The following is a 20,046-nucleotide window of genomic DNA, read 5'->3' as shown; positions in this document are numbered from 1 at the left end:
CAGAGCAATAATACCGACAATGTGGCTGGTACTAGAGACCGTACAGCGGCCCACGTCCCCGACGCTACATCCTACAGCCACTCCGTGTTATGGCGCTCTGTGCAATATTACAGAACCGGACAGTAAAATCCAGTGTTTAATGACACGCAGGTACCGTAGAAGCCTAGAGGTGCCATATTATAAGTTTGTACACCCAGAGCCCTTATACGAGATCCTGAGGCCGGGTCCATACGATCTAGAAATGATGCCGTTTCCAGGCAGAAAATCTGCAGCGGATGGCAGTGCCAGCCACAGGCATGAGGTTTGGGCACATACAGTGGATATTCTAGCATGCTCGTTCTGCAGCAGATGTTCACCCCTTTCAATGTAGCAGTAGTGAAATCCACAGCAAAATCCACACCTAAACCATGTGGATTTGCTGCGGAAAAATCTGCAGCAGATTCACGGCGGCTGACCAAACACGGTGGGAGAATAAATTCTAAAATGTCACAATCAAATGTAAAACATACGTATAAAGCAAAACATGACGGTTGTCCTATGTGAAGATCCCAAATCCTCCAGCTCCGGCCCGTTGATGAAGTTCTATCTGTGGATGTCATTATATATACATTCTTTACATTGGTATATATGGGGGAGTATTATAGCACTCTGACTCCAAAAAAAGGTTTGGAAAACACCAGACAAGAAAAAAAGAAAAAAAAAAAAAAGATCTTTATTGGAACACATCTGAACATCAGATATACTCTGGTTTCAGCTGGGTGGAAATTGTGCACCTCTTGTGGGACATTGAAACCCAAAGGACATCAGCAGGGACGAGGGGGCACGTCTTAAAGGAGTGGTAACAGGAGCGGCAATGGCAATTTTTTTGTTTCGTTAAATCCCTGCAAGCAGCAAACCCGTTTAATTTATGAAAAGTGAGGGTTCCCTGCCAAAGCTGAACCGTGAGCCCTAATGAGTCTTTTCCCTATCAAGCCTCTGTGGCTCGCAGCACATACAACATGTGCCATGTGTGCACCCACGGAACAAAGGCTCTGGGGACCATGGGTAAGCTCAAAGAGACCCCCGCACAAGCACTGCTTCGGGTAAGTATACAGAAAAACCTATAAAACAAGCAAGTGTTCTACCCCCACCCCCAGGACTTGGGATGGAAGAGAGGAAATGGTCAGGAGCATGGATTTAACCCAGAACCTGAAAAAGGCCTGTGCCAAGGATGCCCCCCATTCATCAATTTTTTTGTTAAAATTGCTCATTCGAAACAAAAAGATTTTTCTAGGAAAGATGAAAAAAATAATAAAGGATTCCCTTCAGCACCCCCTGCCCCTTTTCCATCATCCCACAGGAGGAGGAGAGGTGTCCGCTGCTCCCGCCGCTCTGATTTCTCAATGGCTGATGATTTTCAATGGTCTGAAATTAAACATAAAGAACATTAGGACCAGCCCGAATACAAATGACAAGGTGTTGTGTTAAAGGCTTATTCCCATTACAGAAAGTGATTTGTGGGGGTCCGACTGCAGGAACCCCCACAAATGTCAAGAACGAGGGGGCGGCAGCGATGGTATAGCACTAGAGACCTTTCGTCGTTTATCCCTACACAGCGGCTCTCCGGGCCACCCGCCATGCAGGAAACTGAAGCAAAGCTCTATTCAAGTGAATGGGGCTCTGCTGCAGTACCACACACCGCCACAAGAGTTTCTACCAGACAGTAATTTTTTTTAATCTAAAACGACCGCTTTTGCAAGTCCGTGACCACGTATAAATTGTATTACAAGTAAGTGAAGTGAAAACGTTCCCCGATCCTTTCCAGCACAAGTGCACAGGGATCTATGGATACCCAACTTATCCTGGATGCTCTCGTAAGAGAACAAACCGTGGTGTTTCCAATTGACTTTAGGAAGACCAAGAAAACCCTTCATATACTGAAATAAACACATCCTGTCTGCCTGGTGTGAAAAGCAGAAGCAGCTGGTCACATTGTTCGCCGGACGGCGCAGATGTTGTCACTGCCCATTGTAAGACGTGGTTATCAGTAGGAACCGTCGTCACCGCAGCCGTGTTTGACATTCGCTGGTGTTGTGTAACCTCGGCTTTAGCAAAAATAAATGATCATCCTGTCCTGTGGTTCCAACCTCAAATTAAAGGAACACTCTGCATATCTGCTCGCTAATGTAAACCGGCAAATACTTCATGCATTATCGTGCCGGACTTTGCAAAATTATTGGATTACGGCTGAGGTCAGGGCTCCCTTCTTGAGTCATTACCCCCACACAACCACTTACCTATGTGAGTTTCTTGGCCTTGTTATACAGAGAATCCACCACTTTGCTCATGTTCTGAATGGTTTCCAGAGCAGCTTCATATGTCTTATCTACAGGCGGTTCATCAAAAATGATCAAGACCCCCTCACCCTGATCGAGGATACCTGCATAGGAGAAATAAAAAAAGGATTAAACATTCATCCGGGCACACTGCCCATCCTGACCTAATACTTTACAGCTAAGAGTTTGCTACAATTGTATCCAGTCCAGATATAAAACAACCAGTACTCCAGGTTACTACATTTTACCTGCACTGCTACCTTGTAGCAAACTATCAGGACAGTAGAGAGATTTGTCTAGATTGGATACAATTCTAGTAAACCCTCAGCTATGAGCAGTAATAGGACTGTACAGGGTTTCAGCCTAGAGATGCAAACAAGAACGTTTTCATTCAACGACTGCAAGCAGAGATCTTGAAAATGGTGAGGAATTGAAATAAAACGTAGATTAGAGAGTTGCAGAATTTACCATTCAATTAATGCTTTATTTGCATAGAACAGGAAAGCCCCTTTAAGGGCTAGGAGGTTACCACAAGCATGAATGAATAATAAATGCCCTGCGAGTCTATAACTCCAGTCCTAGTCCAGGACAAGGAATTTATCTGTACACAGTACCCAACCAGGATGTGTTTTTTTTTCACAACATTCTCTTGTGAAATATATTTCCGCTGTCTTACTGTTAAGGATGTTTAAATATAATCCCGCGGCCACGACAAGTGGGTCTGGTTGACGGTCGCGATCTCGTAACCACAGACCTGCTGTAAATTCCATACTCTGACAATGTACCGTATTTTCCGGACTATAAGGCGCACATAAAATGCTGAGAATTTCTCAGAAATAGAAAGTGCGCCTTATAATCCGGTGCGCCTTATATATGAACCCGACAGTAAAGAGAGGGGTTTATACAGGATCCTTTACCTCTATCGTGGGCGGCAGGGGTCGGCGGCGGCATACCACAGCACACACCATGCTCCTCCCCCCCGTGCGCCTAGGAATGAACTGAAAAAGTACGGTAAGGGTATGTGCACACACACTAATTACGTCCGTAATTGACGGACGTATTTCGGCCGCAAGTCCCGGACCGAACAGTGCAAGGAGCCGGGCTCCTAGCATCATACTTATGTACGATGCTAGAAGTCCCTGCCTCGCTGCAGGACAACTGTCCCGTACTGTAAACATGATTATACTACGGGACAGTTGTCCTGCAGCAAGGCAGGGACTCCTAGCGTCGTACATAAGTATGATGCTAGGAGCCCGGCTCCTTGCACTGTGTTCGGTCCGGGACTTGCGGCCGAAATACGTCCGTCAATTACGGACGTAATTAGTGTGTGTGCACATACCCTAAACGTTTTGATTTGCAATTACAGCTGAACCAGTTGCAAGTTATTGTTAAAAAGTGTAATAAATTTTGACTTGCAGTCTGAGCAATGGTTTATTTAACGGTAATGTGCTGCGCCTTATAATCCAGTGCGCCTTATATATGAAACATGATTGCTTATAAGGCGCTCATAGAAAGTGCGCCTTATAATCCGGTGCGCCTTATAGTCCGGAAAATACGGTAAATAATATTGTAGTTAAACAGGATTTTTTTTCCCCCGCCAGAAAAGTAACTTCACAATTAGGAAGCCTCTAAGCGCTTTACATAACACGCATTTAAATGGCCTCTAGGGAGCGCTCCATCTTCTTATCCCTTATCTCTAGAATGCAGGCTGCTCTCTGAGCCTCCGCTAATCCTCTGTACTGATGTGCTAATAAATTCTGCCCAGATGGCTGTGAATGTCTTATTTAGACTAAATGGACCAACATATTAAACCCTTCCTCGTCAGGCAAGGCTCGGCACTCGGGAAAACAAGTGAATGTCAGAAGTAAAGCTCTAAGTCATGTAAAACCAGTCTGGATTTATTTCCGAGGCTCACCGTGAAATTTCTTGTCTAGGATCATCTGGGAGAGTTTGCGTTCTACCTCAGGCTGGAAGGAGAAAAAGAGAATGAATTTACACAACAGGATACAAAAATGACTTTCACAAGAAGTGCGACCAAGTGTGGGGTGCACAACCTCCGGTTGGGGCCCTAAAGACAGGGAACCAGTGTCTTTTGGTGGATTTTTGGACTGTCGTGCTGTCCTGGGCCGGAGGGCACACAGATAACCGAAAAATTATTCAGGACTGGGATCTGTAAAATCACTACTCGATTATACATCTGTAAAAGCCGCAAGATTTCAGGCTCAACCATGAGCTCCTGGATATGCAGCTGCTGGAAGCTCACACATGGACGCACGCTTACAGCTACAGCTACCAAAGCCCCTGACTTTATCTAAGGGCAGAATATTACATTCAATATCCACAGCCAGCTGAAAGGTAGGTGCAAATGCAAGGTGACTAAGGGTGCAGTCACACACTGCAGATTTTGCTGCAGAAATTTTCTGCGACTGAAAATCAGTTCCATTCATCTGAATGTGGCCGTTTCTGCAGCAGGTGCGTGGATTTCTGCCAGTTCCATTCAGATGAATGCAATTGATTTTCAGCTGCAGAAAACTTCTCCAACAAAATCTGCCACGTGTGGCTGCGCTCAGGGCTCATGCAGACAACCGTGTTCAGTCTGTGATAAACGGAACGCACGTCGGCCGCATTTCCCGGACCGAGCACAGTGCAGGGAGCCGGGCTCCTAGCATCAGAGTTATGTACGACGCTAGGTGTCCCGGCCTCCCCATGGGACAACTGTCCCGTATTGTAATCATGTTTTCAGTACGGGACAGTATTCCCGCAGGGAGGCCGGGACACCTAGCGTCACAGAGAACGATGATGCTGAGAGCCCGGCTCCCTGCACTGTGTTCGGTCCGGGAAATGTGGTCGACGTGCGGTCCGTATATCACGGCCGTGTGCATGAGGCCTTATAGTCTATGGGAGAAATAACCAAGTGAGCGTGCTCAGGCATTTCTGAATCTCCTGTTCGCTATAAGAAAGTGACCCTGCATTAGCACTCACCTCTCTGCTCCCTTTTCTTGGGATCAGTTTGTCTCCCACGGATATGACATAAATGTGTATAGTGGGAAAACACCGTGATCATACATTGCAGAATCAATTCTCCCATTGTAGTCTATGGTCTGGCACATCTGTGAATCCGGTGAAACTGTTCACTCATTTCTGAACAGGACTAAGGTCCCCTGCACAGGTAGTGGATTTGCTACAGTTTTCGCCATCCAGATTTATGGGTGCGCAGGCGGAGAACTCACAGCGGAAGACTTAAAAAATAAATAATCTAAAGAATTCTCATGGACATTTTCTGCACGTAAATCGGAGCTATCTTATTCTATTCTGGATGTTGGCTGCGGATTTAACACTTTTCAACGTAAAAAGGGGTGAAAATCCAAAACAAATCCTCTGTGTGCAGGGGCCTAAGCGATCCTTCCATTTGATATATGAAATAAAATAAAAAAATATTCGCACCTACTGAATACAGACAGGAATCGTTTTCATAGCCTGTACTTACAGCAGATCAATAGTAATAAAATGAAACCATAATCTTGGTAGACTGAGCTGATAAACCGATGTAATAAAGTAGAAAGCTAGATCGGTGGAGCAGAGCGCGCGTGTACCGTATAAACCTCTACGTGACAAACACTCCTCACCTTCGACAGTTTGATGAGACTGGATATGTGATCGATCTGCAAGGAAAAGTAGAACGAATGTTATATCTAGAAACGAATATTACAACAGATGATAGAATGATGTTTGTCTGCTTTGGAGAATCCCTTTCTGTTAGTCCAGTCTGCTAAAAAGGAGGCAAGTACAATTACTGTCCGGGACCTTGAGAATATTCACATTATAACCCGCTAGGTGATGTACCCGATATACGCTAGGGCTCCAGATCCACAAACTGCACACAGATAGCTGGATCCTCTGCCCAGGGCTCGTTTCTTTACGGCCGTTAAATAGCTTTATTTAATAGTTCATATGACGGCCGCAACACCTGTACCTCCTGCAGATCTAGTGATCCGAACCAAGATCACCCCAGAACCCTAAGTGATCCAATTTAGGGTGCTCCAGGTCTCGTGTGGCTGTATTTAGGCCGTCTGAAACCAATATTTTAGCTGATCATAAACATAGATCGACCGGCAGACCGTCCCCAGACTAATACAGTTGGGAAAGAGGGATAGGACAGCTTGGATATGAATCCTATTGTTTCTCCAAAATAAGTGGTGTATGATTTGACTGGATCCCGCTTATCCCTGTGCCCACCATATAATTTACATGCTCACTGTGAGGTCAGGGAAGACTGCTAGAAGTAAACACTATCCGGCATTCACAAATGGGGGTTAAAGGGTTTGTCCAGTTTAGAAAACCCATTTTCACACACTCGATAAGGGAATTCCTATAAGGAAGTTAGAAGGGGGGGGGGGGGGTCCTCGCTTCAGGATCTCTTGACCAGAGTGGAGAGTGGTTACATGGAGTGTCACACTCCGGAGGACCTGTACAGTCTTGTATTACCAGACAACTCATTGATATAAATGAGCAAAGTGTAATACTTAATTTCTCCTGTGGTGGTGCTGCAGGGAAATTGAACACTTACTGCCCAGTTGCGTTACCGATCGCCAACTTTGCCATCAGCTTATAAGCAAGGGACCCCTTTTTTTCAAGTAGAGATCGTTCAAAGTGAGGGAACCCCTTTAAGAATGATTCCAGAGACTTCACCATTACCCCAGTTCTTACCTGTACTCTAGAGAAAGGCTCAATGACTCGAATAAGATTCTGTTCCAACAGGTTGTCATAGAGTTTATCCAGGTGAGTGGTAATAATGGGGTCCTCCCGCAACTCTGCCTTGTAATCGGTCAGTGCCTGTAGGATGAATGCAGTTATAAAAGCTTCATCTGAACTCCAGTCATAGAAAAATGATATCCCAGCAAAATCATCACTGATGCAAGTCCCACCACCAGGCTCTAAATGCAATGAAATCTCTCACCTTCTCAAAATTGGCAAGGGAGCGGTTCTTGCTGGCCTGGGCCACACACTTCAATGCTTCGGTCTGCAAGGCAAGTGCATATATAAATTCATTTCTTACCTTCAATACAGATGCCTAGGAATAAAGCGGTAATCTGACTATATATATTTATTCATATACACAGTCCAGTCCCATTATTATCACCACCTCCTACTTTCAACGTCGGCAGCGCGTAGTCAATGAAGGAAGTGATGTGTCGTGGGCTTGGTGGGTATATAAGCTGTGCGATAGGCTGTCTGATCACGTCACTCGTTGTTGGCATGGGTAAAAGTGTACGATCAGAGTTGCAAAAAGGGATGATTATTGGCTTTGGGGCCAAGGGTGGTGGTATTTCTCACACAGCGCAGTTTGTGAACTGTTCGCGTGCTCCTGTGGTGACAGTGTATCGTGAGTGGACAAATGGCACCATTAGGAATAACTGACACGGAAACTGCGGAGCACCACGTGCCATTGATGTGAGAGGTGAACGCCGGCTACGAAGGTGCGCGAGGGCCGAACGACACGCTACAGTCGAGCAGCTCACCAGGAAAATCAACCAGGGGGCTACCGGACGTATGTCTAACACAACAGTTCAGCGAACCCAACTGCGTATGGGGCTCAGAAGCAGACGGATGGTCACTGCTCCTATGCTAACAAAGGTGCATTGGAAAAAAAAAAAGGCTTTAATTTGCCCGGCAGTATCGGAATTGGACCACAGATGATTGGCAAAGGGTTGCCTTCTCCTATAAGTCACGTTTTCTGCTTCATCAAAGTATGTCCTGTGAAAAACAGAGAACAAACACTCTCGGCATTCTCTGGGCCACTCATCTATGTGAAAGGCTCTGTACCTATATGTACATCACGTCCCCCCATACATGCTGCTTCTCTTCCCTGGGGCAGATGGAATCTTCCAGCAAGACAATGCGTGATGTCACACGGCTAGAAATGTCCGACAGTGGTTGGAAGAGCACGACCAAGACTTCCAAGTACTTCACTGGCCTGATAATTGCCCAGACCTGAACCCAATTGAGCATCTGTGGGACCTCGATCGTCTTGTTCGCTCTTTGGATCCTCCCCCACGCACCCGCCAGGAAATGTGCGATGTTCTGCAGTCAGCGGCGCCAGATACCGGAGACCACCGACCAGTACCTTATTGATCACTCCCAGCCCGTCTAGCTGCTGTCCGTGCTGCACACGGCGGTTACTCAGGATATTAGCTGGTGGTCATAATAATGGGACTTGACCGTGTATATGTCAAATGTTTGATGGGTCCCAGAGGTAAGACCACACACCTATGCCGTTTAGGAGAACATTTGGTTTTGTGTTCGCAGTTGTTCCTTAGAACGAGGTTGCAAATGAGGAGAATCACGCTTGCAGCACTCTCCATTATGGCCTATGAGGCGTAATGGACCACTCCACATTATGGATCTGCAATTCTCTTTAGCGGAGTTAAAGGAGTTGTTCAATTTGGACGGTCCATTTTCAGATGGTAGGTCCCTCATAGACAAGTTGTTTTGGGGAGGGGGTCTATTGCAGGGAGCCCCTGCAGTCAGCTGATGTAAAGTACTCATTTCCCTGCAGTACTACAGGATGATGGGGGGTGGGGGGGGGGGCAGTTAAAGAGACTCTGTCACCACATTATAAGTGCCCTATCTCCTACATAAGGAGATGGGCGCTATAATGTAGGTGACAGTAATGCTTTTTATTCAGAAAAACGATCTATTTTCACCACGTTATTAGCGATTTTAGATTTATGCTAATTAGTTTCTTAATGCCCAACTGGGCATGTTTTTACTTTAGACCAAGTTGGCGTTGTACAGAGGAGTGTATGACGCTGACCAATCAGTGACCAATCAGCGTCATGCACTCCTCTCCATTCATTTAGTCAGCGCATAGGGATCCTGCTAGATCAGTATGTGCTGTCTTATACTGATACATTAACGTTACTGAAGTGTTTAGACAGTGAATAGTCATTCCTTCCAGCCAGGACGGGACGTCTATTCACCATCCCTGCACTTCGTTAACATTTCTATAGTAGTTACAGCAGAGCAAGCCTAATCTCGCGAGATCACGCTGTAAATGACAGGTTACAGCGAGATCACGCTTTGCTCTGATGTAAGTACCACAGAAACGTTAACGAAGTGCAGGGATGGTGAATAGACATCCTGTCCCGTCCTGGCTGGAAAGAACGTCTATTCACTGTCTAAACACTTCAGTAACGTTAATGTGTCAGTATAAGACAGCCCAGTGTCACTATACGCGGTCTAAATGAATGGAGAGAAGTGTATGACGCTGATTGGTCACTGATTGGTCACCGTCATACACTCCCCTGTACAACGCCCACTTGGTGTAAAGTAAAAACACGCCCAGTTGGGCATTAACCCCTTAATGACCAGCTCAATTTTTCTGTTTTTGCCTCTGTTTTTGACTTCTGTACGCTAATACATTACACTGTGTCACTATGACACAGGCTGCAGATCGGGCAGCACATAGTGTGCCCGAACAGCAGGCACACGGAACAGACAGCCCTGGGGTCCTTTGTAGGTCCCCAGGGCTGACTGCAGAGGGATTCCCCAGTGTTTGATCGCATCACTGGAATCCCGGTGATGCGATCAAAGAGGGGAATTCCCTTTGATCATGCCGCGGTCACGGACCGCGGTAATCAAAGGGTTAAAAAGCTGGGGTCCGAATGTTTGCCGACCCCAGCTGTGTTCAGGAGGCTGCTCTAAGATCAGGAGCTGTAAGTTACAGCTCCTGCTTAGAGGACGAGCGCTCACACGAGCGCTCATCAGCCTGATCTGCAGCGACGCCAAAAGACGTCTCTGTAGATTAAGCACCCGCACCGCCTGACGTCAAAAGACAGTGGGCGGTCGGGAAGGTGTTAAGAAAGTCATTAGCATAAATCTAAAATCGCTAATAACGTGGTGAAAATAGATTGTTTTTCTAAATAAAAAGCACTGCTGTCACCTACATTATAGCGCCCATCTCCTTATGTTGGACATAGGGCACTTATAATGTGGTGACAGAGCCTCTTTAAAAACAATGGAAACCGGTGGTCCTAGAAGGACAACAGTAATTCTGAGAACAGCTTTCAACTTTATATAATACACAGGGGGTCTGAAGTGGAGGGCTATTAGCTCAACGAACCCCACCACTATCTGATTACTTGCTAGATACTAAGTGAACGAACATTCATAACTGTGGCCAATTGGAAACACGGCCGCCTCTAACGATTGACCTGTATAGGTGATATATTCACTCTTTCGAAAGACTCAACCTATAGAAGACAATATTACTAACCACCAATCTGGAGACTTTCTATGCGGACAAACGTCTAATGTTTTACCATAAACAGTAATAATGATAAATGTTTTGAAGGGTCCAACTGTTCAGAGACAAAGTCGAGTGGTCGAAGTGAGAAATTACCAACCTGCCGTCCAGCGTAACGGAGTGCCAGCTTCCCACTCACTAAAGCCTGCACGTCTTCTGGCCTGCAGGGGAGAGAAACAATGTGAGAATTGCGCTACACAGAGAACGTCTATAATCCTGGAGAAATGTTCTATGACATGGTTCAGCAACCTTCAGGACTCCAGCTGTTGTGAAACTACAACTCCCAGCATGCACTGACAGCCAAAGGTTGCGGACTCCTGTTTTACGAGTTTATCTGGCGGTAATTATTCAGGTCATCACAAAATGACAAAAAATCTAATTATTTCTAGCACCAACGCTGTTGCAAAACGTAACATCCTCGTGTTCAGGATCTAGCAGCACATTATACAAGTGCTATATCTACGTTATACCTCGATGCCATTCCCACCCACAAAGTCTGTGAACCTACCAGAAGAAACATATAGATCAGTTAGGACACATGAAAACTGCAAATATTTCAGCAGCACACTTAAAAGCCTGCAGCTGCTCGGCTATGTCCACATGACAACACTTCCTGCTGTGCTTTTCCTTCATGAAACCAGTCGTAGACACATTATGTGGATCCAAATATGGACATTGGTGTAAATGAATTGCGATGGTGTGTCCGCATAATAAGATAATATAAATCCAGAGCACAGGCCAGGAAGTGTTATCATGGTCAAATAGAAATAGAAGAGCTCAACGCTTTGCTTAGTTATTGCTGAATGAAGCTCCAGATCCCCCCAAAAAGAGCAGAAAACTCTAAATACTAAAACAGATTTTCAACAATGTTTGATAAGCGCATGACGACATTTCTCTTTTCTTTGCCCAAAACAGCGCCACTCTTGTCCATAGTCTGTGTCTGGTATTGCATTCACTTGAATGGGGTTGAGATGCACAATCATTCACAGCCCATGGACAAATTTGGCGCAAATGGACCTCTTTTCTAATCTCGTACAAGTTCTTTAAGGTCAGACTTACATGTTTAACATGATCTTGCAAAGCAGCATGTACTTCAGGGCTGTTATAGCTCTGGGACTGTCAATGGAATCATAGCCCTCGAAAGCCTCATAGAAATAGGAATAAGCCGTTTTCCAGTCCTTCTCCTCTGCTGCATGGATTATACCTGAAATGTCAAAGCACATTGGAGTGAGAAGCCATAAATGAAAGATAGATCATTGTGAAACAGGAGTGATCGGCTTCAGTCTCCGGAACATCACTGGTTCTGGATCTATACTGGTACTCTGCGCCAGTTACTGACCTGATTGCATGTCCAGTGCAGCCTGGAGCTTGGGTGGGCAATAGATGGCATTGGCTGTAGTACGGGCAGATGTTAGGGCGGCTCTGGCTTTGGGTAAGTTGCTAAGGGCATGATAGGTCTTGCTCTCCAGGAGTTGAACCTCCACCAAAAGGGCTTTGTCATCCATCTTTTTCAGTTCTCGTAAAAGCTGTGAACCTAGGAAAACAGGACGCTGGATTATCTTAAAGAGGTTTACCTAAAATGCACAGAATAGGTGATAAATGTCTAATTGCTACGGAGGCCCCTGCGATCACTAGAACTGAGGTCCCAAGACCCCGTTCCTCCTTACGGCACAACTGCAGTGAGAAGCACTTTGAATGGAGCGGCGGTCGAGCATGTGTCCTGCTGCTCCAGTCAACGTCTATGGAACTGAGGAAAACAAGTCAAGTGCTATACTTGGCTGTCTCAGTCAGTCCCATAGACATCGAATGTATCGGCAGTGCGCATGCTTGACCGCTGCTCCAATGTCCTCCTCACAGCGATCGTGCAGGGTTGAGGGACGGGTGGCTCAGGACCCCCATTCTAGTGATCGGTGGGGGGTCCCATCGATTAGATACTAATCTCCTATCCTCGGGATAGGTGATAATTGTCCATTCTGAGAAAACCCCATTAAGTACTTACAGATGGGGTACCAAATCTAAATTCTGAACAGTTAAGGCCCTTTTACACCGTCCAGTAATCAGGCAAATGAGCGTTCACAGAACGCGTGCTCCCGATAATTGCCCTGTGTAAACAAAGGAACAATCAGCCAATGAACGAGCAAACGGCTGATTGCATCGTTTTAAACGCAGAAACTATTATCGTTGTCGGCAGCACATTTCCCTGTGTAAACACGGAGACGCGCTGCCGACATGATACAAAATGTATGTGGACGAGCGTTCGTAGTAACAAGTGTTGGTCCCCATACTGGCTGCTTGTGAAAGGAGCAAACGAGCGCTGATCGATGAGCTGTCTCACGTCGTGCTGTGTAAAAGGACCTTTACTCCAAGATGAAGTGATCCTCTAGATTGGTAGATACTCCACAGAATATATTAGGAACTTTCTGAAGTATCAATGCACTAAAAGATTATCAGAAGCCCTGAAGGAAACCTCCAGGAATTTTAGATCTCCCTGACAATATTTTCATTTAGCTTCAGTGGCTAAAAGAAGTGATTCAGATTTAAACACGATCCTAGACCATTGCCATTTAGGCAATTTCCCAACATTTTTACGTTTTTGTGCGATTCTCCAAATGACTATTCAACAGACTCGTCATTTATCATATTCTGAATGTCCCATTGCATCCTCAATTCTAACTAAAAATTTACTACAGAGCTCTGCAAGTTTGAGACAGCATAGGTGAACAATAAGTAATATTACAATAGGAGAAAGGCTGCCACCTGCTGGCACACTTACCTAATTGCAATGCCTCTTGGTAACGTTTAGTGTCAAAGTAGAGCGACACGAGCCGAGCCTAGGGGAAAGTTACAGGCATAGCGAATGATTGTAATGATGGGAAACAGTGACGTTCTCACATTGCTCATGCTAAATTGAACTGGCTATTAGATCTTGACTTTTTCTGTCTACATATGTAGATAATACTTCTTTACTACTAAGCCACACTCACCTCCAGTGCCTGCCGCAGAAAAGTTCTCTTCTCAGCCTTGGCCCATTCAATGCATTCCAAGCACAGCTCCACCTGAAAGAAAGCTCACCAGTTATGTATTTAATACAGCCAGACTACTTCAGTTAAGTGGTGCCTGAGGACTCTGGTCGCCGCTTATCCCCTGTTCCTATGGCAATAAACGAGCATGCTCAGCTATGTAACGGTCCACCCAGAAGCGGACCCCATTGATCGCATTCCATTCTCAGGAAAGTCTAAGATATCCTCCTCTCTCTCTCTCACCTCCTGTCCAGTCGCAGCCTCCATGTCCAAGAACAGGTCCAGGAGAGATCTCACGAGACGCGCTGCTTTCGCCTTACTGATGGAGTTCAGGAAGGGACGCACATATTTCAGAAGACCCCCAAGCTCTGAAAATAGAAAGTAGCAAGAACACGTAAGGTCACTCAATGGGGATTTGAATTCTTGGTTAGATGATGGTTTTGTATTCAGGACCGCACCAGTCCCTTCCCTAAGCTTGCAATATTATTGACATGTGTAAAGTGTCATATTCTCCTCTACTACATCTAAACCTGCATCAAAAATCTGATACCAGAGCGTTCTGGGAGCTCAGACGAACCTCTAAAGTCACATGACTCATTCCATGTAGCAACCAGAAGAATGTTGAAAGCAGCTTTGGATGTGACTGGAGAACAGTACAATATACTTTACAATCAATACAAAAGGTTTCCACAAAGTTACATAGACTTTAACTGGTTGCCGACACAGGACAAGAATGCTCGTCCTGAGCGGCGAGTACTTCGCACATTAGGATGAGCATTCTCGTCCTGTGTGACAGCCGTCTCTGCGGGCGATCGAGAGCGGGGCAACGGCTGTAATACACAGCCACGGCCCCGCTCTGACAGCGGAGAGGAGAGAAACATCTTTTCTCCGCCGTTAACCCTTTGAACGCCGCAATGAAAGCTGATCGCGGCATTCAAGGAGAGGGGGCTGCACATTGATCGCGTCACAGAAGATAACTGACGCGATCAAAGCCCACAACTCGTATGGCCAGACAGCCCAGGGTCCATTGAAGGACCCCAGGGCTGTCTGAACATATTTCCTGTTGTTAGGGCATACTGAGGTCTGCCCTAACAACTGCCTGTGTACGATCAGTAACAGGCTAATCAAAATCAAAATGATAAATCCCTTTATGGGATTTTAAAAAAAAAGTTAAATGTAAAAAAAATTTAATGATAAATAAAAAGTAAAAAAAAAACAACACAGAAACACATTTTTTTATAATAAATAAACTTTTTAAAATAGAAGTCCCAAAACATGAAATAATAGACATATTTGGTATCGCCACGACCGTAACAACCTGTACAACAAATGTATAACATTATTTATGATGATCGGTGTATGGTGTAAAAAAAAATTAAAAATTAAAACTGCTGCGGAACTGCTTTTTTTCTGCGATTTCGCCAAAATAAAAATGTATAGAAATTAAACAATAATGTATTTGTCCCAAAAAATGGTACCTACATAAAGTACAACTCGTCCCGCAAAAAACAAAATCTCATACAACTACGTCGTACAAAAAATAAGAGTTATGAGCGTTGGGATGCAAATAGGGAAATCTAAAAAAATTGCTCTGTCCTCAAGGCCAAAATTGGCCGTGTCGTTAAGGGGTTAATAAAGTATAAAAAAAAAAACAATGACAGCAAGAAAAATATAATAATACAAGTCAGAGCAAATCTGTCACGTCTATTGCGTTCCTATGAATCCGGCTCCGTCCGTCCACACGGGGTATTACATAAATACAGTGATGTGGCGGAGGAAGCTGGACTCTCACGGCGCACGACGGACCCTACATTTCTCAGACAACACATAATAGGACAATAAGGGTACCCACACATATATCGGACTTGTTGCGGGTTTTTCGTGTGGATTTCACTTTTTTTTACATTCAAAAGGGTGAAACCCACTAAACATTCACAACAGAATGAGCAACGCGGCAGATTTGAAAATACTGCAGCGTGCCCGATTTCCATGCGGAAAATGCTCTACAGCATGTGGATGAGATTTGCTCACATCTCATCTACATGGCTAGTACTGTAATCCGCTGCAGATTATACATACGGAAAATAAGCGGCATTTCCGTCAGCCTAAAACTGACGACAATGACTCAGCACGGGTCTGTGCTGCCATCTCTGCAGGAGTCCAGGACAGAGTCGGCACCCGCTGCTATTTATACATGCTCAGACAGTGAATGACTGGTATGGATTACATCAGATAGATGCAATCTCATCCCATCACTGAAAATGCAAAACTTTTACAAGGCTGGAACCAAAAGCCTGTCAACAGGACCGCCCAACCACCCAATGCCGTGATCCCTGCATTGCCCTCGAGGCGGAGCTGCTCAGTGGTTTGTAGTACACAGCACCAGTGCATTCTGATAGGGGGCCACATTACCCACTACATTTCCTAATGCCCGTAGACTGGCATAGAACACCCAATTGTTCAGGCCTGTATTTCGCACATAGTCTGACGACCCATGGGCCTCCATTAGAAATAATTCCAGTTGGCTAGTTTAGCAGGCGCTGCCCGTCGGTCCTCCACACCCCATGGTTGTCACTCATAATGATTGCTAGGATTTATATGTACTTCCAACAATCGTCGACCTGGCTGCCGAGCTGAGGAAAAACACTTTTGTAGTTCCCCTGCTGAAGTATTTCTTTAAAGGGGTTGTCTGCGATTACAAAAATAAGATCTGCCCTCTCCCCCCATAAACAGTGCCGCTCTGGTCAATGGGCTGTGTCTTGTGTACCAGTGGATGAAGAGTTGTAATACCAGGTACAGACAGTGAACAGGAGTGGCGCTGTTTCTATATATATTTAAAAAAAAGCATTTGCTTTTTTTTTTTTTTTTAAATCAAATCTTTACAACTCCTTAACCCCTAACTCACCCGCAGGGCACGCTGACAGATAGTAAAGACTTTGCCTCTTGTGTACTCACCCGCTGCCTGTCCGGTTTTGGCCAGGAGCCCACCCAACTCCAAGATGCTCTGCTCCTTGACGCGTACGGCTTCTTCATCGCTTTCTTGAATGTCTCGCTTTACTGCAAAGCAAACAAACGAAAACAGCTTCAAGACACGGCGTCCGGCTATCATATTACACATTTGCTAGAACGTTCACCGTATATATCTGATCACTTATACATTGGGGAGATTTATCAAAACTGGAGCAAAAGAAGAATGGCGAAGATTCCCTTAGCTTTTTTTTTTATCATTTTAAATAAAAACCGGACGCTGACAGGTTGCCCACGCTCCATAAATATCCCGTATTGCATCCAATAATGTTCTGTGGTACCCCATCATAAAAGGAAGACAACAGAAACACAAGGCCTTTAAAGGGTTATTACTATTTAAGACATTTATAGCATAGCCATACGGGATATGCTATAAACGTCTGATCGATGTAGGTCCCCAACTCTGGGAACTTCACCTACCTCGAGAACGGAAGTCGTCTGACCCACATCCCGCTGGTGAGCCTGCCGCTGCATCCAGGTGGGGAATCAATGGAGAGGTGATTGCGCACGTGTGCAGCCATCTCTATTGATTTTTAAGGGAGTTACGGCAACAACCTCACAAGTGGGCACGCCCGTTTCCCTAACTCCCATAGGAATCCAAAGAAAGTGCATTGATTCTCCGCAGATATGCCCTAAATGTCTTAGGTGGGAGCACACTTTTAAATATGAAGACTTAAAGGGGTTGTATGAAGATTAAATGTTACCCCCTACCACGGGATAGGTGATAACATGCTGATCGGTGCCGGTTTTATCGCTCGGACCCCCATCTATCACGAGAACGGGGGACCCGTTTCTTCGATTGAACGGAGCGGCTGCTCCATTCATGGTCTATGGCACTGCCGGAGATAGCCGAGCGCTGTACACAGATTCTCCGGCAGTCACATAGACAGTGAATGGAGCGGCAGAGAAGTCCATAAATACGTGAGGAGTCCTCTAGAGGGAGATGTCCTTTGTAGTTACTTTCCTCTATGGTGGGGGGGGGGGGGGATGACAAGCCTGCGACCCCTTCTATTAATTCCAACATGACAGACCACGTATAAACCACGTATAAACCCTTATTATAACCTATTAAAGTTACGAAAAAAAATAAAATAAATAAGCCTGGTCATTGATAGCAACCAGTCCCTGCCTGCACTAGAATAACATAGCTGGTCGCTATGGGCAACCGTTTTCACAACTGAAGAATCCGAATAAAGTTACAAAACGTATCTTGTTACCCATAGCAACCAGAGTCCAGGATTCAGCTCAGTGAGGTAGTGACTGGGTTCAATAAGTAACACGAGCACAACGGCTCGGATAATCAGGTCTATTGTTAGGACTAATGCGCAGGGCTGAGGCTTCTCCGTGTGTTATGCGCAATTTTGCAGATCGCACATGGACCCATTTATTTACATGATCCCGCGCACACAGCCATAATGTTCACGGATTCTTGTGGGGGCCACGAGTCCGGGCCGCAAACACTCAGTACATGTCACTTTACTGTCTGTATTTATGGATCATGGGACAAACTGGTGACATTTCCAGTCTCTCTTCTTTTTTTTGCGGATCTGTAAATACAGATTACACGCGGACGCTCTGCGGACGTTTTTTTTTGCGGACAAAAGGACTGCAAATATGGACAATGGATCCGTAAAATCACCACGGACGTGTGCATTGGGCGTACATCATCGAGGGTGTTGTATTACTCGCTCCATACACAAACATTATAGGATGAATGAGATGGATTTCTAGCAACCTTACTATGTTGTTGTATATGTGAGAAAAAACTCTCAATTCTTACATCAAATACTAAACGGCATAACTGATACATTGTCACACAGGTGCAGAGCCAGAGGGGGCAGAGCACGACACAAGGCCTCTGTCTTTGGTGTTGTGTGAATGCCTTTGTCATGCTCCGCCCCCTCAGGCCCTTCACCAGGAGCACATGGTATTAGTTCTACCTGGAGTGTTCCTTTATCACTGTAATATATATATATATATATATATATATATATAAATATCTAGTGGTGTATGATATAACCGATCGTTATTAGTAATCGTCACTTTTAAAGGGATTTCCCAGTTTTATGTAAATAAAGCTTCATCCTTGCATAACGAAAAGCTCTGTAACTTTCTTACAAAGAATATTAAAACTCCTCATCACAATCAATATCTCTCTTTGCCGTCAGTGAATGCACACAATCGGTTTTACATCCATACTGACAATGTTCACGGCTGAGGGTTTCCTACAATTGTATCCAGTCTAACCAATCCCACAGCACGTGTCTCCCTGTGATTGCTACAATGTATCAGTGAAGGTAAAGTCTGGGGTCCAGGCTGTTCAGTTCAGAGGATTGTCTAGACTGGAAACAATTGTAGGAACCCTCAGCTGTAAGAAATAGGAGATCTGTACAGGTATTTTTAGCCTCTGGATGTAAATAAAAATGTTCCCATTCACTGCCAGCAAGCATAGATCTTGTCAATTGAGAGAAACTGAAACAAGATATATTAGGAAATTATACATTGATTATAGGTCCGTCTCGCCTGTTGCATTTTTTTAAATTTCATTTAGACATTTCTAGAAGACGCCCGTTTCCTGGTGACAACCAGTGTGACCGCCATTACAGCTATCCCAGGGGTGGTCATCCAGCTTTCCAACACCCCAGAAAGGCAAATCTGCCTAGTCCTGCAGTACTACATACCCTTGCCCCGATACATCTATAGAACAAGGCAAATTTCCCATTTGGGGCTAGAGGAAAGCTGGGTGCCACCCAGCTTTCCCAGATCCATGTAGCAGGACTGTGCAACTAGTATCTACAGGAGATTCCCAGTGTGTATGTGTGTGTATGTATATATATATATATATATATATATTTATTTTTTATTATTTTTTTCTTTTAGAACCAATGAAACTATATGTATCTTATAGAATGATCACGCGTTATCCCGGCCCTGTCACCTCCACTACATCCCACGTACAAGCTGCACATATCTATACACTCAGCTATAACAATGGCACACTCTCAGCACTGTGGGCTCCCTGTCCCCCTGCCCCATACACAGCCGGCACTCTCCCCCCGGGTCACTGAGCAGCTCCGCTCACCTATAGACTGCAGGATGTCTATACTCGCCGCCCGGTCCGTCACCAGCATTTCTTGCGCTCTCTGGAACTCGATCACAGCCGCTGTCGCCATCTTGCCCTATTCCTGCACCCTGACACAGCTCTTCCGGGCCGGAAGTAGCGGCACCGGAAGTTTACCCCCCTCAGTGCAAGCTTGTTCCGGGGGATACCGCGGGGGCTCTTGGGAAGTGTCGTTTTCCCTACGCGATGAAGGCATATGGAGGCGTGGTTAATGAAGGATGTACCGGGGAGCTCAGTGTCAGCCTTGTAAATGTTTTC

At 45.3% G+C, this 20,046-nt stretch overlaps 1 protein-coding gene across 1 annotated transcript; it reads right to left on the bottom strand.

Annotated features, from left to right (window-relative positions):
* Positions 1 to 696: 696 nt before the first annotated feature.
* PSMD11 (proteasome 26S subunit, non-ATPase 11) lies at positions 697 to 19,908 on the bottom strand. Its single transcript, XM_075847069.1, has 14 exons — positions 19,750 to 19,908; positions 16,596 to 16,697; positions 13,884 to 14,008; positions 13,605 to 13,676; positions 13,394 to 13,451; positions 11,960 to 12,154; positions 11,680 to 11,824; positions 10,721 to 10,781; positions 7,273 to 7,335; positions 7,023 to 7,148; positions 5,942 to 5,977; positions 4,231 to 4,282; positions 2,277 to 2,419; positions 697 to 1,404 (listed from the first exon to the last, which is right to left on the bottom strand). Exons 1-13 carry the CDS (start codon positions 19,838 to 19,840, stop codon positions 2,277 to 2,279), a joined length of 1,269 nt encoding a protein of 422 aa, XP_075703184.1. The 5' UTR covers positions 19,841 to 19,908; the 3' UTR covers positions 697 to 1,404.
* Between the last annotated feature and the right edge of the window lie 138 nt (positions 19,909 to 20,046).

The sequence above is a fragment of the Rhinoderma darwinii genome, chromosome 13 (assembly GCF_050947455.1).
Source record: "Rhinoderma darwinii isolate aRhiDar2 chromosome 13, aRhiDar2.hap1, whole genome shotgun sequence".
NCBI lineage: Eukaryota > Metazoa > Chordata > Amphibia > Anura > Rhinodermatidae > Rhinoderma > Rhinoderma darwinii.
Note: the sequence above shows the minus strand (reverse complement) of the source record. Positions and strands in the feature narration are given on the sequence as shown.